This window comes from Cebidichthys violaceus, unplaced genomic scaffold (genome assembly GCF_023349555.1).
Source record: "Cebidichthys violaceus isolate CVI_PGR_0920_01 unplaced genomic scaffold, fCebVio1.0.p SCAF_8, whole genome shotgun sequence".
In the NCBI taxonomy this organism is placed as follows: domain Eukaryota; kingdom Metazoa; phylum Chordata; class Actinopteri; order Perciformes; family Stichaeidae; genus Cebidichthys; species Cebidichthys violaceus.
The window spans coordinates 4,655,992-4,679,548 of record NW_027176964.1 but is presented as its reverse complement, the minus strand read 5'-3'; the positions used below and the strand labels follow the sequence as shown (position 1 = coordinate 4,679,548).

Below are 23,557 nucleotides of genomic sequence, written 5' to 3'. Positions count from 1 at the left end.
GCAGAGAGTTAGATGAGTACATCAGTGCCATTCTCACGCAGTATCAGTACAACAATATGAGAAGATACTTAGCTTAGCTTAGTATATAGCCTGGAAACAAGGGGGAAACAGCTAGCCTACTAGCACCTCTAAAATTCACCAATTAACCATTTATATGTGGGTTGTTTATGTAATACACAGAGAAAGTGTTAAAATGACAAATTGAAATTGAAAACATAAAGTATACATACTGTATGTATATATATTGTTTTTTGTTTTTTTTGTGCAAATGAAACAGGGAGGTGGATTTCATTACATTGGGACAGACTTGCTGTTTGCTCGTTTCCCGTCTTTGTGCTAAGCTAAGCTAATCACCTTCCGGCAGTACAGTATTCAGCACAGACATGAGAATGGTATCAATCGTCTCCTCTGACTGGAAGCAAGGAAGCATGTTTCCTAAAATGTCAAACTATATCATTCAAGATAACTTTTGTTAGTGATATGAACATACATCAAGTACTGTGAGTGTTTGTAAGCTAAACAGAGTCTACTGTAAGGTTTCTGTGTTTTATTATGTTATCTCTGCAGAACGTTTTCCACACGACAGCAGGGAAACACTGAGCTCCATGCTCTCCTTAATTATCCTCGCTCACTGTCATTTTGATTCTTATTCTTAATGAAAAACGCGTCACAGCCAGCTGATAACGCTGACAGCCTTACCCACACTCCTCTGCCTCCTCCGACAGTAATACCTGAATAAATGGTTTCAGAGCAGGCAGTCACATCCTCATCCTCTCTGTCTCTGCAGGTCAAATCTCCAGTGGGTCTTCCACGCTGCACAGAGGAGCATATGTGTCGCCCACTGATGACCTAAAGTATAACCAGGTATGACAATTCACTTCTCCGTGTTTACAAAATGTGACCACTGTTATAGCCCTTTAAATGTGGCCACAAAGCACTCTTGTCTCTGCATTGAGACAAGTAACTGCAAGCTCAAATACCTCAAAGTATTCACTGCCACTGCTAGCTGTCATTTAAATAAGCTTCAAATGTCTCTAGGTGACTCACATCACCTTTAAGAGAAGGAAATGCTGTATAGAAACACCTTAATAAGTTCCAGATGAAAACAAAATATCGCAACAAAACTAGTCCTCTTTGTATATGGGAATTTAATTGGGTAAAAATATAACGAGGGTAAAAAAAATCTTGTCATTTATTATAGGAATACAGGAAGAAATTGCTGTCAAGGTGTGGCATTCAATTCTGCAATGTTGCCAGTAAAAGCCTTTCTGATCATCCATCACAACCTCGGTGTGATGGTTTTACTTTTAAACATATGGCAATGCACACAAATGTAATCCACTTTGTGTGTAGATACTACTTTGCTAGCTAGCTAAAAACACTTTAACCAACAGGCCGATCGCAAAATCATTACTGCTAATTGACGCTTGCTGCAGATGGGAGACTGATGGTTTTTAAAGAGAAATGCATCATATTATTTCACCAACATGTGCACAGAGTTTGTTTTGATCATCCCATGGGGCTAATAAATACTTGTTGGTTCCTGTATTGACAGATACATAGTGAAAAATATTTCCCAGAATTCCCAAGTTGACATGTTGAAATTATAGCTGTTTGGTCTTCTATCCCAGAAGTCTAAGAAAACCAGAAAATATTCACATCTGATAAACTGGAAACCTTTATTTCAGCTCTATTGACAAAGTTCCATGTAAGACATGCATTTATAGACATTGCAGGCATCTCATTTAATGTGTTTTTGCACTAGAGGGCTTCCATGCTCATACACCTGTTAATGGTCTTGTTAACACACAAGTAATTTCTAACTAAAGCTGTTCTAGGGCTTTGGTTGATTTTAAATGTATCTCTTTCTCTGAATGTGCCAATTGTAGTGTGTGTTATGTACTGCAAGAAGATTTGCAATGCCCAGTGAAAAAGGAGACTAAGTGTAGCCAAAGCTTTTGATTAGCCTTGAAAGCTTACGGTCAGGGATGAAGGAAATATTGCGTTTGGGTTAAGTTTCGGGTCTCAAATTTAGCGTACCAGTTGGGTTCAGTTAAGGAAGGTCCTAAAGACTTGGGTTTGGGGCTGAGTTTTGGGCCTGTGCTGAACTGTAGTCAGGTTTAGCATTTGTACTGCTGCTAGCTGTCATTAGTCACTGGAATTTCCACGAGTCATGCTAGCTAGCAGATGTCTATCATTGTTAGGTGTGATATATAAAAGATTTGGCCATTTTTATACTTTGGAGTGCATTATCTCTAAATGCTTAAATTGTGTGAAAGCTTGGTCAGCTAAGAATACTTGTGCATAGGCCTAAAGACATGATGGTTTGGACCAGTACATTCTCAGAAACATAATGCTAGCAAGAGTCAAAGTCAATAAAATTAGGAATGGAAAAACAGTATATATAATTTGACTTGCTTAACAACAAGACAGGCTAGCTATCCAGCCATGTCACTGTCCCCAAATCAATATTAATATTTTCACAAAATCTAGATTAACGTAATGCTAGCATAAAGCTAACATTATGCTTGCAAGAATAGTCAATAATAATGCGTACAGTTGCCAAACAATGAATTTAACTTGATAGTATGTTCAACAACAAGAATAGCTAGCTATCCAGCCACATCATTGTCCCCAAATTAAAATGTTATTTGCACGAACAAACGAGGGAGTACTGTTGACAGCAACTGTAGGCTGCCACTTCTTATTCGATTAGTCCTTTTTATGCTGTTTTCATGCTGAATAATGTATTTCCAAGCTTTGCACATCTCTGGTAAACACACAATTTAGAGTGGTGCTTTTGTGTGAGTCTTCGAGAGGAAAATGCTTCTGTCGATTAAATCAACAAATCGATGAGACGACCAGAGTGTTAGTCGAGTGTTAGTCCTTTGGTCAAGGACAGCCCATGTTGAAAGCCCGGTGTGTCTCGTACAGATGATTAAGGGTACCCTTAGTGCGTCAGTATCAGACACGGAGGGCCACTGACCAAGCGTTGGTATTTGACAAATTGGGTTTGGAATTAGCCTATCATAATCCTGCTTTTCTCTCAATAAGGATCTTTGCTTTTCTTTTCACAGATCTCCTCTCAAGGCCTGCCTTCAGAGCCCTACCCTCCTTTCCAAAACCCTCCCCCGCCCGACAGCGTCAACTACGAGGACCAAGCCTTCTACGAGAACCAGGTTCACGCGGGAGGGCGCCCCCCGCAGGGTGACCTCAACATGCACCTGCAGGGCCTCAAGTCCACCGGCAACTACGTAGACTTCTACTCCGCCTCACGGCCCTACAGCGAGCTCAACTACGAGACCAGCCACTATCCAGCCTCACCAGACTCCTGGGTCTAAGGGGAGATGAGGGTGGAGGAGGAGGAGAGGATGGATGGATGGATGGTGAAGTGGGTAGTTTAAGAAGAGGAGTAGAGAAAATGAGAGGACAGTTCCTTTCCCTCCCTAGATAGCAGGACGACGGATGGGGAGGATGGAGTGCAGGAGGAAATCTTAAGACATTACATTCTTCTCAGAGACATCTCAGTGAGGAGTGAGAGGGGACAAAGGAGGAACAGAAGCGGACGGAGGAGCGGCCATGCATGTGCATGCACACCACCACCAAAACTGACAGACACGTTTTCTTTCTGTGTTTAGTTTGTGATCAACAACTGCTAGAAAGTTCAGCAGAATAGAAAGACCTCCTGCACTCGAAGGCCTCCAGATACAGAACGTAACGGACGGACACAACGAAAGAGGACATAGAGGGGAAAGATGGAAGAATGTATTGAGGTGAAGAAGGACAATGAAAAGAGGAAAATAAGTCAGTGGACTCAAGAGTGGAAAATGTTTTTTTTTGGATTGCAAAATGGAACGTGTGAGAGTACCCGGGAGAAAAACCTGTAAATATGTGGTATAGCAACATGGCTTTTAGTAATGTGAAGCACAAGAAGCAGAGCTGTAGGACATGTAGGACGTCTGTCACACAAATCTTTGTTTCTCTCTATGGCTCCAGCGTGATGTATCCTCCTCTGGGCGAAGAACGCCTCTGGACTGCTCATTTGTAAAAGTTTTTTTCTTTCTTTTATTGTGTTTCTACTTTTTTAATTCTCAATTCTGGTTGTATAGTATTTGATGTACACTGTACATTTACCGAGAAGCATTGTGTACTGTACATTGCACTATTTTCTGTGTCATGTCAGGCCTTTTTCGCCATTGGGTCAACTTTACTTCCTCACTAACTATCCCCCACCTTAAACACACACACAGAAAGACACACACAATCCCTGCACTCTTTCAAAACTTATATTACAGCTACAGACTGATGTCAAGGCATTTGTTGAAATATCAGATATGAATTGGGTATTTGAAGCATCAATTCTGGTAGGTCACGGTGCTCCTTTAACTGCCCTACAGAATGGCCATCTCAAACAGTTGAGCTGCCTTTTTTTCCTTGACAAAACTCTCATCTTTTTTAAGCTAGTTTATGGTTTTTTTGGCGGTCCACATTAACACCTCAAATCTCCTTTTTGTTCCCATAAGCTCCTCCTTTGAGTGAACTGTGCTCATTGTGTATATTTCCGTGCCAAACAAGGGTTACTTCCCCTCAGCTGAAGAAGGCAGGCGGGGGGATTTTGGGGGGGGGGGGGAGTAGGGGCGTGTTAAAGGGTCCAAGTTCTGGCTCTCAGCCAAACATTCTTGCGGTTCTAGTGATGCCAGTTTGTAAATGCTTTGGTTTTTTTCTAAACTGTGTTTTACTGGGATGAAACCTGTCTTAACTGCACTGGGACTGGGGAGAAAACGTAAAAAGAAAACAAACGAAAAAAAAAAGGTTAAAGAAAATCACGGAAGGACTGTGACCGGGCGGAGCAACGCTTCCTCCAAAGTTGTACAAAATTAGTTTATTTCTGTGTTGTAAAATAATCAATGTTTGAAGTACAAAAAAAAAAAATCTTTTCTGAGAGATGGGTGACAATTCTAACTTCATGGTAGACAAAACTGTTAATAGAGTATGGATATATATTATATAAATATAAATATATACTTTTTATGTGCAGATGTGGATGTCACTTATAGCAGCAACATTATGGGAAACAATACTTGTAAAAGAAAAAGAAAAAAAAAACAGCTACATGTAGGAATTTTGTTCACATTTTAATTTCTGGTCAACACACTAAATTGTCGACTTTGTGTAGTAATGTTGTTGCTATGTGGAGTAGAGTAGACCAGGGCCCAGGGATCCACGTTGTCACTAAAGCAGTCCAAAAAAAAAGGTGCTACGTCCATGAGAAGTATTTCCAACATGTCTGTATTTTTAACCGTGCACAAAAACTTTCATTCCCCTTCGTATATCAATAACAAACTATTGATTATCGGCCACATGACAGACAACAATCACAAGTTGGATTCTTGTATTTCCCATGCATGAAAAAAAACAACCCATTTCTGAATAATTGGTCTCATTATGCTACATAGCGGAACAATTGCACCCATGAATGCATGAGTATTTGTCGTCAGTAAATCTGAAACTAAATGGTGATTTTATTTAATTTTTTTATTTGCTTTGTACGTGAGAGCTAAATTGTAAAACACGACAACAGACCCTGGTTCTCCCTACTCACTGCTGTTTAGAAGTCCTAGAGGTCATCTTCTAACGCTTGGAAAAACGACTCATAATGCAACTGTCCCCACAAAAACACTGGATGAAGAACAGTAAGCGAGCATATGGAAACTGACAACGTTCTGTACGTCCCTGTGATCCTTAGGCAGTAAAACCTGACTACGAGACCTGTGTGGAGGTATAACGTCGGTACACTTTTTGTTGCTAGACCAAACGTGTTTTGAAAAGAGAATTGTGAAACTTTCTATTGCCTCAAACAGATTGCAACTGCTCCAAAAAAATATAAACGGACCATCTAAGAAACCTTTTTGGGAGTCGTTTGTTCTGTTGCCAGAAAAAGTGTCTTTGTGGTATTTTTTCAGTGTGGTGACACTGATTCTAGTTCAGCATATAGTTAGGAAAGAAAGGGGAAAGTTTGGTGTATGTACATGCTACTGAAGTGGAGATTTTCTGGCGTAGAGTCTGAGAGAATACTCATTTTGATAAAACCACCTTTAAATGGACAGTTCACCCCAAAATCATGAATACATATTTCTCCTCTTACCTGTGGATTGTTTTGGTGTGAGTTGCCTAGTTTAAGAGATATCTGCTTAGAGATGTCTGCCTTCTCTCCAAAATATTTGGACTTTATTGCCCAATAAGTTTTGAAAACTCAACAGCAATGTCTCTAATCCACAGACCTTTTTAAGAGCAGTCTGTGAATATTCAAAACAATCTAAATTGATAACTAGTACTACAGGTAAGAGGAAAAATATGTATTTTTGATTTAGACTTGAACTGTCCATTGAAGATATGTGTTGTAACATTACATACATTTTGAAGACACTACAGATGAATAGGGTAACAAGTAATAATTGATTACTCACATTAATTAAGACAATATTTTTTCTTTATTAGTTTTCTGAAATTGTATGTTTAAAAATACAAAAGAGGCATTATCTAATCCTTACTTTTGACTCTAGGAGAAATGTACGGACGAAGTAGACAAAGTAGTAAAATAAACAGCTAAATGTGTATTTTGGACGTTTTCTTTCCACTAGTCTGAAAGAAGAGATGTTGTGGAAGCAAAATAGGACAAAAGTTCAGCTCAAAAGTTGACCAGTGCATGAACAACAATGTGATATTGACTGGGTCAATGCAAAAAGAAACTTCTGGCAAAAACGAAGCCTGGGAATTTGAATGAAACTGAATTTAAACTGAAGAAAATGACGGACCGTTTCCAGCCATCTTCAATGAATACATAGGAAGTCACCGAAATAGTTACATCGTTAGATCCAATTTGTAGACTATTTGTAGTTTGCAGACCACGTTCACATTTATTGATATTTCATTACAAATATATACAATGTGTGTATTCTTTCATTTATTCTTCATTCTTCTGCCTTGGAAAGCACTTTGCAATTGCTGTGGTTTCAATAATATTAATTAATTAATTAATATAGATAATAATAATTATGAATTCAACCACAGAATATATGTTTGTTAACAGATTAAACCTTCATTGCACAACATATGACTAAAAACCAACAATCGAGCATTAAATATTACAATTACATAGAAAATTTCCATTTTTTACTAAACGTGGTGTTTGTTGTTGCAGGTGCTCTCCACCGACCGCATGACCCAATGCATGATGGGAAACGCCTGGCTGTCGCCAGATCAAAGAGCTGATTGGCTCGAAGATTTGACAACAAACAACACGTTTTGTAAAAATCCTAAATTTTTGTATAATTGTAGCATTTAATGCTCGATTGTTGGCTATTAGTTTCATGGTGTGGGACAAAGGTTTAATTTAAAAACATATCTTGTGTGATTGATAATAATAAAGCTTATTTATACAACACATATCAAAACGAGCAGCAAAGTGTTTCACAGGCAGACATAAAAAGAACAAAGGATAACATACAATACAGATACACGAGCATTTCCACATAAATATACATTCACAAACATATATGAATAAATCCGAACGAGGTCTGTAAACTACTAGTAGCCTACAGATCGGATCTAACAGGAAGTAACTGTTTCTTTGACTTCCTGTTTGTTCTTTGAAGCTGTCCCGACTTCACCGCATTTTTTTGTCACCGCCCCCTGCTGCTGTCGCCTGCTCTCGTCTACTTTCCAGTTCATCTGGAACGAGCCTGGGCCTCCACCTTAACTGCAACCTACCACATGCCCAGGTGAGAGCAAGCATCCAAATCACACAGAATACTGGACACACTATTACTACAAGATCTCGAAGTTACTGCTGCTGACATGTCAATCTATATATGGGCATCCATCCATAACTATCAGCACACCAACTATTATAGACATCTGCCATACTACTGAACAGGTGAGGCGCAGTTTATCTCGAACGAGCCTATTGTGGGTCAGAAATAGCCAAAAAAGCATTCTAGTTAGTATACTGCTAAAATGTGCTGGGTGTAGTAAAACATCCTTTTTTTTTCTTTTTTTGTCATACTGCATTTGGCAAACTATATATTGGCACATAATAAATATTTTTCTTGCATACTGAATAGTATGTATGGGTACTTGAACACAACATGCATTCAACCATCTTGTTTTTAATGCAACCAGAAGTGACACGAGAGGGAGGAGCTAAGTACAACCCAACACTGAATAAGACATTTTAAGCCACCAATAACGATAACTTTCATGAACTGAAAACACACTGTAAAGAGTTCGAAAATGCGGACAACTGTATTTTATTTGACTCTAAATGGACCGTCATTTACTAAATGAACATCATGCTGCATTGAAGAAGACTTGAAACTAGAGATTGAAACCATAAACTCATGTTTACAATGTTTACTGAGGGAATGAATCAAGTGGGTCATTTTCTCATAGACTTCTATAGAATTAGACTTCTTTTTGCAACCAGAGAAATCGCCCCCTGCTGGTCAGTAGAAAGTTTATTAACACTGCATTATTTCATAAAATTGTGATCACAATTAAGGTTACAAGCTAACTCTGAAAGTCTCATCCCTGTGCATACATGTGTGCATAAAACAACAAGTCTAAGCATAGTTGTTATGGCAGACACATTTATAAAAATCAAAAAAGCATTACCTTGCACTTTTAAATGAAAGGATTGTGCATCCAGAAACGCCTTACCAGTGTGCTACAAGACCAGCAAGCGACTGGGCAGGAAGGGCAAACAAAGAAAGCAACTGCACTTGCTAGAGACCAAAGACCAAGACACATTTTGAGTGAAAACACCCACTGGGAGACGGAGATCAAGATAATAGAAATATTGTGAGACTGGGCTCAAGTATTACAGCCCTGTCCTTTTTTAAGCAGGGGTCATTGCAAAATTAATTTCTATACCCTAATAGCATACTTAAGTGACAAGAATTGGACAAAGATTGTATGAAAACGTCCCACATCTTAGGTGGAACCACTGGATGATGCAACCTCTCATGCAGGGGGCCACTGAGAGCTTTCTAGTGCTTCACAACAGAGGAAACAGAAGATCCTTTTTGATTCAACGGCAAGGCCACTAATGAGATCATCTCTTCCCTCTCTGTGAGTGCAGTTTAGTATATTTGCATCTAAAATAGTCATGATTGCCCTCTAGTGTTTCTTTAGACAAACTGCACCACAGGTCAGGGTGGCGGCCATTTTAGTCTCCGAGGCCTGTTCTGAATGGCTCTGTGCTGATAGATCACCACAGGCAATGATTTTATCTTCTTTTTCTTCTTCCTTTTTCATTACACGTGAGGCGTAGGGTCTCATCTCCAGAAATGAGAGGTAGGCATCTTTTGCTTCACCACAGCTATGTATCTGCAGGACACCTATGGTTAAAATAGGTGTTTTTTTCCACACTGTGACATGTCAAAATGTCTTCCTGTGAAAAAGGTCCCTGTGAAGGTCGCACTTAAGTCATGAACTGGAACAGCTTTGTAGGAATAAAACGTATATAAGGACAACTGCTGCAGTTATATGAAAGTCAGTCTTTCAGTTGTGCAGCCTCAAAGCAAAACAAGTGTCTTGCATGCCATCATTAAATTAGATAAACCTTGTTTGGAATAAAGAAAAAAAAAAGATATCACACAATTAGAGGCTTCGTCAAAATTTTATGCGAGAATATCCTTTGAATTTCTCCCCTAATGACAAAGAAATTGCATTAAATTGACCTATAAGACCCTTTGTTGTAGTTTAGCTTTCAGTTGGTAAAATGTATATCAGTATTCTTAAAGAAAGGAAAGGTATACATAATTATACACAATCAAATGAAAGTACAAAAAATGAGATCCATATCAACATTCAAGTACGAATGTATATGCCGTATTTCCTCATCTGCCAGTGATGGTGTGACACGTATTTAGGCCATCAACAGTTTCAATCCAGTGAATTTGGCATAGTTTTCCTTTTCCCTTTTTGTATTCCACCTTCTATTGAACTATGTATTTAAATAAATGAATTGCAACATTGAGCCATCAATGCATTTGAATGCCATTACAGCAAGATCCTCCATCAGCCTCCATCTTGGTGCAAACGATGATAAAAGTTTTGTCTTGTGTTTTTTTTGGCAGGAACATGAAAGGAATCCATGGAGCAAGACCTTAACAGTCTCCAGTCCACTACAGATCCCCATGGTCCAGACCATTTCAGTCCCAGAGACGAACGGGTCAAAAGTCCAATGTTTTTCAACAGTTTTGTTCCAATTCCCAGTGGTTGCCACTAGAGGGTGGTAAATATAATATATCATAGGGTTTTTACTATAGACTGTAGATAAGAAGTGGACGTAGTCATCGTGACGTCATTGGTGACTGCTGTATTGAAGCCTCGTGTTCGTTGATTTCACCGTCGCCATCTTGGAATACGGTCGTCGCCGTGTTGTTGTTTTTTTGCAACCGATGATCGGAAGTTATCATATTTGTACTGTGGCGGAGTCGGCTCTGTTAGCGGCAGCGACCTGTCAATCACAGTAAGCCCGTCCTCAAGCATACCGCTTTATGGTCTATTTGACTATAAATGGACCATCATTTACTAAATGAACATCATGCTGTATTGAAGAAGACTTGAAACTAATACATCAAGTAAGAAGTAGGGTCATTTTCTCATAGACTTCTATACAATCAGACTTATTTTTGCAACCAGTCGCCCCCTGCTGGCCAGTAGAAAGAATGCAAGTTTTAAGACACTTCCACATCGGCTTCACTCAACAGAGCCGGAGGTTGCCGCCTGATATTTACACACTAAAAACGCCATATTTTCCTTACTCACAATTTGCAGCAATATTTATCTGTGTTAAGTAAAAAAGCCCCTTCAAAGACCTTTTTTCATTACAGCCACTTCAATGCAAAATTTGAATAGACACGTGGGCTACTTGCGCAGCTAATGAGTGTTACGGTGGCCCTCCATTTCTCACAGAGCAGGGGATACCCACAGTCATGGCCCATCTCATGTGATTTATTTTGGGAGCCAACAAGCCACAGTCTAGCACTAAGCTGTTTATTTTTGGCTCTGCCTTTCTACCATAAAGCCCTCACAAAGCCTGTGTGAGCTGGCTCCTCAGCTCAGCGCCGCCCCCTCCCCTTTTCCTCCTTGCAAATACCTGTTGGACTATGTATCAGTGTATGATGTTTTCTTGGCTTCATCCCTGCATGCCTTCATGCTAGCAGCCAGCCACCAATCTCCATTCGGCCGTGTCGGAGCTCCTCTCTTCATCCTGCAATCCCGCCGACTGGCTAACCCCTCCCTTCTTGGTATTCCTCTTTGGCAAATGTTTTTTCTGCTTTGTTCTACATTTTGTATCGTGTATCTTTTACTTGATCATCCCAAGCCAGCATGACCTCTCGTACTGTTGCTGTTTCTTTTTTGTCTTTGTCTTCCTCCACCCTTTACCATCCCTTTTGTAATCTCTGCCTCTCTTCTGTTACTGTTTTTCTCCCTAATCTTTCCTCTTTCTGCTCCCTTGTTTTTGCGGCCCGATAGAAAATGTTCCAAGCCGGGAATCTGCTTCAGACGAGCACTTCTTTTGAAGCATACCAAAGTTAATCTTCTTTTGTTCTTTTGCCACGTGTCACTGAATGTTTTAGCATCCTTTAATTTTACAAATTACAAATTCTACATTGGATAATTCCATTATTGCCCACATTGCACCATAAATTACGCCCTCCCGAATGAAGCATCTAAACTCAAGGAGAAACAAGGCAACAAATCCAACAATGTCTGTAATCTCGGCAAACAAAAATAAAAAGTTTTTTTTCTAGTACTGCAACACTGCGTTGTCATGGTCTTTCCAACAAGACTTTGCAAAGCTTAGTGAATTTGAAGTCATGTCCTGCTTTCTGAGATAATGTGAACATACAGTGGTACTCCCCTTCTCCCCTCATCTCCTCCTTATCAGAGGTAACAATCGTCTTCTCTCCTCCTCCTCCTGCCTCCTCTCTATCCTCTTCATCTTGTAGTTCCACTTGGGGATCTGGAGCTGGTTGTGATCACTGCTCCGTTTGAGTTTCTCCGGTATGAAGCTCGGAGCCGGGGCTTTGCAGAGCCTCACCTTGGGCACCACGATGCCCGGCCGCACGCTGCTCCTCCTCAGCATGTTCAGAGGCAGGAGGCTTGCTCGCCTCATGGCCACCGTGGCCACGTCGCTCAGCAGCTGAGTCTGCAGGCTGGCCCTCCGATCCCTCGCCTTGGGGATGAGTAGGACCCGCGAGTTCTGGAAGAATCTCTTGTAGTGGTTCAGTCTGTCCGGGCCCAGGCGCTTCAGCTCCGACACCCGCTGCCTCCTCAGGATCTCCTGCACGGCCTGGCGACGCTTCCCAATGCACGGCGGGCTGCCCGGGCACACTGTGTGGCAAGCCGTAGCGATGACCGGGCTGGAGATGGCAGTGGTAATTTGGACCATGTGGTCAAAAACGCCATCATCCACGGGGTTTACCCTGTTGTCCATGTAAATCCTATATGAGCAGCAGGACAGGAAGTTGGTCAAACGCCTCCGGCAGGACTTTGGCTCATGGGCCTGGGCCACCAGCTCCTGCACAAGAAGACCAAACGTTATAGTTTAAGGGAATCTCTAGTTTGAAGCGTTATGTAGTGCATTCAATAGTAGGACTGTAGCCATGATGAATTTATTAACCTCCAACGGGGGCCACTCCAGGGAGAAGGAGTCACAGAACTGCTCAGCACAAGGCTTGGACATCAGGTGATGCATCAGATTGGCCGTCTCGTATCGACCAGTGAAGAGAGCCCAATCCCTGGGCGTCAGACGGCGGGCGCTGTCCCGTGCCTGGATATCACCTCCTGGAAACATTAGGAGTTAATCTGTAATCAGTGCCGTAATCAGCTCTACGCTTATCACCAGCGCATCAAAGGAGCTCTCTTCCCCGATACAAACATCTTATACACGTAACGCTTAGTATCATTATCGAGAGGTCCATTGAACTTAATCATTAAATCGCATGTGTGTTACCAGCCAGCATGAGAGCCCTGACACACTCGGCCCGGCCTTGCATGGCAGCCTTCATCAAAGCTGTGAAACCGTGACAGTTCCTCCTCTCGATGTCCATCCCGGGAAAGTAGTTGAGTAGGTAGTTTAAGATGAACGCGTGACCTGCAGACCAGAGAGAGACACAGGTGTGTGTTATACACACTAGTTTTTACTTTGGCACTAGCAAAGCTTCTTTTGTTATGCACCATACTGCCTTTTTGTCTTTTTTACATTCCAAACTCACTACTGTACAGCCATGCAGCCTCACAGAGCTGCTAGCATGGCTGTAGGAATGGTGTTTGGGTAGGCTAATTCCTTCAAATTAGTATTGTCATAATCACATTCATGCATTCATTTGTTACTGTATACACTTGTGATGCTACATCAGATGTTGTATACTGGCCCACTCTCTGTAGCCTAATGACACATTTGGGTTTAATGCAGTTTTGTTTTGATTTTGTATGGAAAACAATATTGCATTATCTCTACCATCTCTTTGAAGCACAAGTTAAAATGATATATATGTCTTAACAACATGGTCTGTTAATCCATACACATGAATGACTGATTCAAGAGGACAAAAGTAATATATTTGAAAGGCTAAATGCATTAATTCAACAGCACAAACTACAATTTGACAGCATGAATTGTTTTACATGTAAATATGCATGCAAACAAATGTCTTGCATTTATTTAGTGTCCTATTTAGTGTTTGTATCCTATTTTAGTGAAAAAGTCAACAATTTTGTGGTTAAGTTGCAAACTGATTTCAAGCTTATATTTTACAAGCCCCCAGGAAGAGCGCCGGGCTTTGAAGTACATTTTCATATTGTGGCCAAACTGTGGAATTTCAACTAATAGGTCCATTATTTGTGATGCCATTGGATATAAAAAAAACTTTTTTTCCATAGCCATGTCTGTAACAGTCTGTAACTATACAGTTGTAAAATGCAACGTGGCCAAATCCAGAGTTATTTTCCTTCCTCCGTTCATGTGAATGAACCTGGATCGATGGAAGATCTGGGTACTTTCTTCTAAATGTTTCTAAATTATTTATTTTGTTCATGCGCCGCTAAGTAACTTTCATAGGAATCTTATGCTCTATCCAGTTGTCTTTAAACATCCATGATATATTGTCAGCCACTCTGTGGATCGAACAAGTCACTTCATTGTTGCTGATGGGATGCTAATGAGTAAATCCCGTCTAAATCCAGACTAACAAGACAGCCTGATCTCCTGAAATTCCTCGAAGGGAGCAGAATGCAGAGTTTTCGCACGCAACAAGAATCCATTAAAGGCTGTGGATGGTTAATACTGGCAGTTCACCTCAGAGGACCTGGGTTTATTTCCCAATACATGTCTAGACACTTTCTACTTTCAGTGAAGGGCTTTAAGAGGAGTTTTTCTCCTCGTGTATTCGACCACTCCGTCGCAGTCGTGTGGACCCGCGGTCTTGGTCACCTGTTCCCCCTGAGGTGTTGCAGAGTACTTTGTCATGAAAAGGGGATCGATACTTCTTTTAACGAAGCAGAAAATGAAGGGTAGTCTGCAGCCATTCATCACAGGACACAGAGAGCCATTCGTCATCGTTAGCAGATGAGAGGCCACGGCACTCCCGCCTGATACAAGCGGCTGCATAACTGTAGAAGTAGGGCTTTCTAATGCCAAACTTACAGCGATTCTGGCAACTGGAAGCACCAGACCTCATAATATAATGAGTGCCTTTAATTATGAAACTCAATTCTCAATTCTGCAACAAAATGTCTGCCACCGTAAAGTATGCACCAAAACTTTGTAGGGGGGGCGAAACATACAAGGTAACATGTCTCACTGGGAGATTTTTGGGAATATTACATAAGGTAAAAAGGATATTAATAGGTTTATGAATACACAAGTTGGGCTTCATGTTTGGTCATGTAATCTGCGTCTGGACAGCCATATCCAGAGGATTTTTTAGTCTTAGATTCTATTGAGGAACGCTAATTATGAAACTGTTCCACATTGTGCGAAACTGAGGAGAACGATGGGGAAACTCAATAAGCTCTCTACCATCTCTGCTAAATCTTTTTCTGGATCCCTGTCAAAGTCAGCATGTCGGTATGAATCTGTCTCACTCAAATAGATGGGCTACTTGCAACGATGATTCCATTAGTTTAGACTGGGTTGATACTTACTCAATGCTTAAATTCTAAATTGATATTTATGTACGAGGCTGGTCGAAGTTTATGCTTGTCTGGCACAGGTCTTTCTTTTTTAATCGGAGAAGATTGTCATTTGAAGCGAGATCATATCAATAAGTAACAATTAGAGCATCACTGCACATTACATTTCTCTTCAGCTACAAGAGTATTGTGATTAAAGGCAAACTACAGTTTTTTGAATGAGTTTTATTTTTGGGGTACCGCCCGTCGGTTATAACAGGTATGACCTTGTACTCATCAAAATAACTACTTGAATTTCAAAATAACTCAAGTTGTAAAAAATAATGGTTTCCATTAAGTTGCTTTAAAGACATCATCATTTGGTGACCTGCCTGAACGCACAAACTAACAACCATGCCTCCTGATGAGGTATGAAATGTTAATATAATAATAATAAAACTCCATCAAACCTTAAACCAGTCATTGCCACATTGCCCTACCCTTACTGGGTATTTTTCTCTTTTTTCTTTTTTTTCTATAACAATTTAATTATTATTGCCTTATAACGAGGAAAGTGTGTTTTATTGAGATACTTCGATATTGTGACATAGCAAGAACGTATTACATTAATAATTTGGTATCTAGTAATAACGAGAAAGTTTTGAGATGATTACGTGAAAATATTTCGGTATAATGAGAGAGGGACCTTGTGAAAATAAGATAATGTTCACAACAAGAAACAAATGTTTTTGTCAGCAAAACACTGCCATAAATATTACATTGTAAATGTATAAATTAATTTATTTTACAAGTAATATAATTAATGAATTGGCACAATTATACAGGTGTAGACGGGGAAAACTGATGTCCCGTCCGCATATGTATTTTTCCAACTACGCCTACTTCTGTATGAAGAAAGCCCACGCTCTTGTCAAAGCATGGGTATGTTTATCACAGGGACGCACCGTGTCAACGAGTACCAGCCAATCACAGCACAGTGTGTCAGGCTTTCGTCATACGGAAGTGAGCGTGGTTTCATCTAAAGTGGGTTGGACAATGCTGACCAAGAAATAGTTAAATAGTTTGGCAGATAACCTCCCATCTTAGTGCTAAGCTACATTAGCCGGTTCCTGGTGGTAGCGTCATATTTACCGTACCAAGTGGAATCAATCTTCTCTTGACAAGAAAGCAAATACATGTATTTCCCGAAATGTTTAACTATTTCTTTAACTAAACAAACAGGACAAATCTCAATCAAGTGCAGTCTGTACACAGTCCTTCGGCCTGAAAAGAAACATTTTACAAAATACTTGCACTAACAATCCTGTAATTCAAAGGTCTGAGGTGTGTATTTACCTGCTTGTGCTGCAATAATAAGAGCGGTGTTGCCCTCATTGTCCTGCCAGTTAACATCAAGATACGGGCACTGAGAAAGGGCCATGACCACGTCCATGTAACCATGGTAGCACGCCACAATCAGACCTGACTGAAACACAAAAAGACAAGAGTGCTTGATTTTCTTCTTCTGATTTTACTTTTGCTTCTAAAAACACCAAAATGGCTCCTTGGGGCTACTGGGAAGCACATTTGTGGATTCATAGCCATATTTTCTCACAGGAGAACATTTTTCTCATAAAAAAGAAATAAGGCTCATCAGTCATGCTGCCTACAAGCAAGGTAAAAGGGTGTTTTTCACAGTATGTGACAGACAGATAGTGAGTCTGAGTCTAACAAAAAGGACGGGTGACAGACTATATAGATTATAATACTGATGTGCATGCAGACTCTAACCAGCCGGTGGTGTGACAGAATGTGAGGAAAGACATTCGATCTGCAAGAGTTAGACACACTGTAGGATGAGTATTATGTAGCAAGGGCAGATAAAGACCAGTGAAAGTAAATTAGGTTGTATTGAGCAATTAGTATATGCCATGTTAAGGTCTTCAGGCCTCCCTGAGGACACAACCCAACCACATTATCTGAACTGCTTATTTTAACTTAAAGGGAGCACCACTGTATCATCCCATGTGGTCTGTATGTGGATATACTGTCTGGATAAGGAATAACACGTGTTAATTCAAAGTGTTCATGTACCTAGAACACATTGTGATTGGAACGTGATCAGATCCACCAGACCACATCTGGTGGTGGTGCGTGGATTGGATATCATTATCCAGATAATGTATCCAGTCACAGATCACATGTTAATACCAGGTGTGACTCAGAGCTACGGTAAGTACAATAGGTCAAAGTTAGATTAGAGAGTTCTTCTGTAAAATTAAGTCTTTTTAACAGACACCATCTGTTCTCCAAAGAGAGAAACACTGGACTGCTGACATGCTAAAGTGAACAGAGCAACCATTCAAATGTACCAATCTTAAAAATCTTAAAAATAAATAAATCATACAATGCAAGTAAATAAAAGTCCACCATACAAATAGTTTCATGAGCCACATTTTTTGTTCCCACTGTAGTACCAAGTGACAAGTAATAAATTATGCTTTACCTACCTACTACCTGCTTCTTCTAAGTAGTAATAAAGCACCTAAAAACGTACAGTTGTAGAATAATTATGTCTTTATGGGAGAAGACAACAAGAACTTAATTTCAATGCAGATAAAGAGGAACATTTAGATTGTGAGACTGACATGGTTTTGTCTTTAAGGTGAGAAAAAAGAGAGAGTGTGACTGTCCTGAACAAATGGTAAATGGATTTTTACTTCTACAGCACTTTTCTAGTCTTCTGACCACTTAAAGTACTTTTACACTACATGTCATCATTCACCCAATCACTGCCATTCATACTCTGATGGCAGGGGCTACCACGCAAGGTGCCACCTTCCCATCAGGACTCTAATTTACCATTCACACTCATTCGTATGCTGCAGGTACAGTCTATGGTAGCAATTTGGGGTTAAGTGTCTTGCCCACTGACACATCGACACTGGGATCAAAGCGCCGAGTCTCTGATGGAAGGACGACCCGCTCTACTCGGAGCCACAGTCTCCACCGAACAGGAAGTCAAACTGCTGGTGTGAAAAGGCAAATCTTACAGTCAGGGAAGTTGAAAGTCATGAATAATTGTGTGCCTCAATATAATCCCAATAGTAAATGTCCCACCATGCACATTTCCATGGGAACATGCTGGGTCTCCAAGGTGTCTTGAGCAACATTACTGTTGCACTACTCCATGACAATCCTTCTCTGTCTGTTTCCAACTCTGCACACAGTATGTCTTCCCAGGTTCTCAGGTCACTGTCTTAGGGAGCCCTTCAGAAGCTGAGCTCTGATGGCAAGCTGCTGCTCAACGCTGTCTCTGTGCAGTTTGCACTCCCCATCTGTCACCTTAAGATTAACCAACTGCTCTGAACCTTCCTTCAGGATTTGACCCTCAGCCATAGGGTCAGGAGCTGCACCAGGACCAGCTGGCCTGACCACAAAACCCTAATGGGACTGCCGGTGAGAGGAACAGCCAAGTTCACTTAGTGTAATCGTGCTTTTCTTTTGTACGTTTGTGTTACATACCACAACACATCTCAGTTGTTGGCCTTAACATGATGAATTATTGGAGTATATACTATATCATAAACATGAAAGAAATTCATATATTATTGTTTGCTGAACTGAACTCACAGAATCTCAAAGAGTTCTGACTGATGCTTCTAAGCTGTGGACATAACATTTAACAGCTTACAAAGCGGAACATCTACTGAGTGTCCAATCAACATTGCAGGCACATGTACTTAGAACAGGTCATATGCATGCTGGGAAACAGCGACGGCACCCATATCAAAGTACACTATCATTATGATTTTGAATAACATGATCTTCGCAGATGACACAACAGCTCCCTACTCTGAACTGCAGGTGTAACCTTTTACAATCATCTCTACAATACTGTTTTGAACCAGACTTTAAACTGGAGTGTCATGATCTCTCTTTCTGAGGGGCAGTGGGTTGCTTGCACCATGATCAATAGTGTTGCAGCACTGATACTGGACATTCAGATCAGCTGGACATGGACTCAAAGGAAAATGGGAGACTCTGACAACTAAATTGATGAAATCTGATCTAAATTTATAATCAAGGGACCAGTTTGTGTGTTTTAAGCTGTTTGCCTAGAATTGTGAGTACCTTTCATAACAGGTATTTTGCACAACACATACAGCACTTTGTAAGAACTTTGTAGTAAATTGATTTTTACCTGCCGAAGCAGCCATTGGTTTCCATTCATTTCCACGCAGTATGATAACCAACTGACTGATTCTTGAGTTGTGTAATCTACCGTAGTGAATGGTAAGTCTGCTAAAATTTTGGTCAAAGTTATGCTATTGTTTCAAATTGACACTGTGTAGACTATTACAATTATTCTGCACTTAAACTAACTTTAACTTAAATACATTGAAACCCTCGAACTCTGAAGATTTATATAGCTAAAACTTACACTGGTGCAGTCCTTTTTAAGGCTGATTATGGTTCTGAAACACCATGTACAGCATTATAACCCTTTATTATGGAAAAACATTGGGATTCTTTTGGTTTCAATTGGGGAAAATGTAAACAAAATGACACATTTTCAAGTCAGCAGAAAATCAGAAATTGCATTAAAATGCATAAAACCCAGACACCTACTCTTCTGTTTCGATCCGTCTCTTTCACTTCCTCTACGGTCACTCCTTGTCTAATCATAATCTTGACGATGATGGCGTTGTTGTTGCAGCAGGCCTTAAAGAATGAAATGTGCTTGGGGCTGTCGGGGCTCGGCGAGCGGTACATGTCGGACGCAACTGAATTGTCAGGGGGATAGAAAGAATCGTCCGAAAGAATGCTCTGCGTGTCCGAGCGATCCGGCAGGGACTCGAAGTCCAACTCCTCGAACTCCTGGTAGATGTCGTCCTCATCCTCCCAATAGTTTGGCCTGTAATCAACTTCACTCTCCTCGTTATCATCCTCTCCCGACACCTCATACTCATCGCCATTTTCATCAACATTGGTGATGGACATGGAAGGTTTATCCATAACCACTTTATTAGTCTTAAACGGAATCTCACCCAGTCCCACGCCTCCGGACACTCCATTCTCCAGAACCTTTAAACCTTCACTTTGTTCCTCTGTTATTAACACCATTTAAACCTTTCCCTGCCGTCCCACTTTTTTTTTTAATTCTTGTGAGGTGCCAGGACAATGCTAGGAAGACCAAGAGCCTGCTACAATACGTTGAATAAGGCCAGGCTGTTTGTTTCCGTCTCAGTTAGGTTTAGCAAGAGATAAGGTTCAGCAGAGGTCACAAAGGAGACCTGAGATCATCACTTACGGTCCCAATCCTCTTGTCATTGTCGAATAAATCTTCTCGGGATGCCATAGAGATTAGCATTATCCAGAACCCCACAAGACAATGTCATTTAAAAAAGGTTTGATCATATGCATGTTCTGAGGAAGTTGCTCTGGATTGGTAAGTGTCACATTTTCTGTCAGTCACAATTAAAAAATAAAAAGAAGTGTAGTTTGTCAAGCCCAAGAGGTTCCATGAGTTACAAATTGTGGAAAAGTCATGATCCTTCCCGATGGCAACAAAAGCCTCGTCCATCAAATCTCCTAATCGTGGCTTCAGAGCCCAGACGGGCAGCTTGAATTCTTGAAGTCTTGATGAGAAGTTAAAGCTAAAGTTTTCCTCTGGAGAGTAGAACAGGCAGCCGTCTTGGCTGGAAACACAAACGGCCACCAATGACGGCAACTAATTGTGCTTCCCCATGGAAACACGTTGAGCTTCCTTTGATGATGGCTGGCAATTGGATGAGAGAAACTCTCTAGAACTGAGCCACAGTAATCCCTTTAGTCGCTCTCTCTCTCTCTCTCTAGCTTTAGCTGTTGTGTCATGTTCCCCTCGCCAGTGACAGGACGCTTTTAATGTTTTCTGTTAATACAATAAAGTGTAATGGTACAGGCAAGGAGAGAATGTCTTAACTTTTAAAAGACTTGTCTTAATATCTGTAGATGTTCTACACAGGGAAAACTAAAAAGAATATGCTAGTGAGCCAGTGTGTTCTTTTTACAAAACATTAAATGCCCTAAACACAGAGATTATGCAAAGTAAATGCAACACATACCAGAACATCCATGCCAGGGTTTACACCACCACTCATTTACAACCTTTGTCTGACCGAGATGTCCTTATTAGAGAATACATGTCATCAGTGCAAAAGGTCAAGTCAACCTGCCAGTTTAAATTTGATTTAACAACCTTGTGACCTAATTCGTGAACAGGGTAGTGGGAGAGAGTTCAGGCCCTACTGCCACCTTCATCAGTGTCTCAGGCATACTTTTCGTTGAGTGCAATGCTAATCCAATCACCAATAGGTGACATGGATCCCTTTTGATTAATAAATTACTTTTAGAATCAGTTAGGCAATGTAGAATACTCTACAGTAAGAATGTGTATTAAAGTGCATAACAGAAGGTAGGTTAAGCAGAAACTGACATTGCTCTCACCACATATGGAAGCAAGTAATAACCACCGTTTATATTTTACATGTTTTATTTTTATGGTTTACAAATTAAGACAAGAAAATTCAAAGATCTTTGCCCAACTCTAGTACTTAAAGCGAGGTAAAATCCTTATTTGCAAGTTGTTGTTTTTTTTGGCCCAGGTCTGAATCCTGTTCAAAGTAGTCAGCTGTGCCAGAGAGTAGATGCTTCACACTCGTTCTTTGCTTGAAGTCTGGTTTTACAGTAGAAGGAAAATAAATCAAACTCTTAAAGACACAGCATTAATCTCTTCAGAGATCAAGGACGGATGACTCACAGGCACTTTGCTATGGGTTATATCATTGTGCTTTCGAAAAACAAAGCACAGATTAGAAAAATCAGCTTTAGCTCCACAGTAGAAGTCTTGTTTTAGCTGCATATGTTCCTCATATATGCACTTGGTTTCCACAACTGTTAAGACTGTGCATTAGCAGGAAGGTAATTGGATTCAGCAGAAATAACCTTACATCCTGTTTCCTGGAGCTGCGCTTTCCAGAGGTTCAAGATATCTTCCCTGATCAGAACTGGGCTGTTTAAAATTGTTGCTGTTAAATTATGAAGAAGGATAAATTCATTTTGACATATACAGTATATACACATACATATATATTTAATTTTTGATATTTTTGATAAATTAATTACGTGTGTTCTTTGACACTGTAGCCACATACTTTTAGTCCAATAAATATAGATAAAAGTGATCAGTTTCCCATCTGATCAACGGATAAATAAATAAATAACTGAGGGCCGAATGTGAAAAGCAATAGGAACTGCCATGTGCTGATCAGTTTTGACAGCCCATCACACAATCATGTACTACTACGAGTTGGAAGGAAAGGATAGTATTTCTGTAATGAAGGCCCTCTCCATTACAAGCATTTGTGGACTGCTTCAAGGAATAAGAGACACACACTAAGGGTTGAATGTGTTTTTATACTGTTGACTGGTTTCTGGTGGATATTCTCAGGTGTAATTATTGTAGAGACAAACATATTATTAGTTATTACTTTATATGATCTCTATTGTGATGTGCAACCACAATAGAGATCATACCATATGTACAATTACTTTTTTCAATCAACAAATGAGGCAAATTTGTGATTTTGGGGTATACAAAATAAAAATAAATACAACTTTTTTATGATTTTTTTCAACATAAAATACCATGACATTTTTGAGACTTTTTACATACTATACTATGAATATTTTCGGCATAATTTGAAATTTTGACGTTTTCATGATTTTTTTCGACAAGCAATACTAGGACTTTCTCACAGCTTTTTTTGACATACTATGCTATTATATTTTTGTGCCATTTTTTGGATATACTATACCAGTGGTTCACAAATGGGGGAACGTATAACCCTGGGGGTATGTGAAGGCACTCCAGGGGGTACGTGAGATTTTTGAAAAATATATTTAAAATTTACATCCATTAAAAAATCCTTATATATATATTCAATCAAATATAAGTGTAAGTTCATAAACCGAATTTTATATTCAGCTATTCATTTTCATTATCCTAAACAATGCCATTTTAAGTGTTGACAGTTTAATAAATCAAACACTGATGATCTTTTTTTCTACCAAAAATGCTTTGCTCTGTTTAGGGGGTACTTGGCTGAAAAAATATTTCAATATTTTGAAAAAAGGTTGAGAACCACTGAACTATACTATGAGTTTTTTAAAGACATGTTTAGACATACTATACTGTGACTTTTTCATGATTTTTCCCAACACTATGACTTTTTATCACCCTTTTAGACATACTCTACAACTTTTTTAATGAACATTTTCAACCTAATATACAATTACTTTTTTGGCATATACTTAGACTTTTTAAAGA

At 39.9% G+C, this 23,557-nt stretch overlaps 2 protein-coding genes across 6 annotated transcripts in view; one reads left to right on the top strand and one right to left on the bottom strand.

The window, feature by feature from the left end:
- ctnnd2b (catenin (cadherin-associated protein), delta 2b) overlaps positions 1-5,904 on the top strand; it is a 168,947-nt gene extending 163,043 nt beyond the window's left edge. For all 5 annotated transcript variants that reach the window (XM_068738059.1, XM_068738058.1, XM_068738056.1 and 2 more), the window contains 2 exons: positions 788-864; positions 3,078-5,904. In XM_068738059.1, the coding sequence (XP_068594160.1) occupies positions 788-864; positions 3,078-3,341 (341 nt within the window). In that variant the 3' untranslated portion in view covers positions 3,342-5,904. The remainder of the gene's footprint in view (positions 1-787; positions 865-3,077) is intronic.
- Positions 5,905-11,941: 6,037 nt separating this feature from the next.
- Positions 11,942-20,313, bottom strand: ankrd33bb (ankyrin repeat domain 33Bb). Its single transcript, XM_068701757.1, has 5 exons — positions 19,819-20,313; positions 16,543-16,672; positions 13,028-13,168; positions 12,695-12,858; positions 11,942-12,592 (listed from the first exon to the last, which is right to left on the bottom strand). The coding sequence occupies exons 1-5, from the start codon at positions 20,311-20,313 to the stop codon at positions 11,942-11,944; spliced, it is 1,581 nt and encodes a 526-aa protein (XP_068557858.1).
- Between the last annotated feature and the right edge of the window lie 3,244 nt (positions 20,314-23,557).

Bases quoted from the DNA above. Each gene is read 5' to 3' on its own strand.
- ankrd33bb (XM_068701757.1), bottom strand. From the start codon at position 20,313: ATGGTGTTAATAACAGAGGAACAAAGTGAAGGTTTAAAGGTTCTGGAG. The intron at 13,169-16,542 runs GTAAATACACAC...TCTGGTCTGCAG, and splicing joins TATTATTGCAGCACAAGCAG to GTCACGCGTTCATCTTAAAC. The intron at 12,593-12,694 runs GTTAATAAATTC...CTTCTTGTGCAG, and splicing joins TGGAGTGGCCCCCGTTGGAG to GAGCTGGTGGCCCAGGCCCA.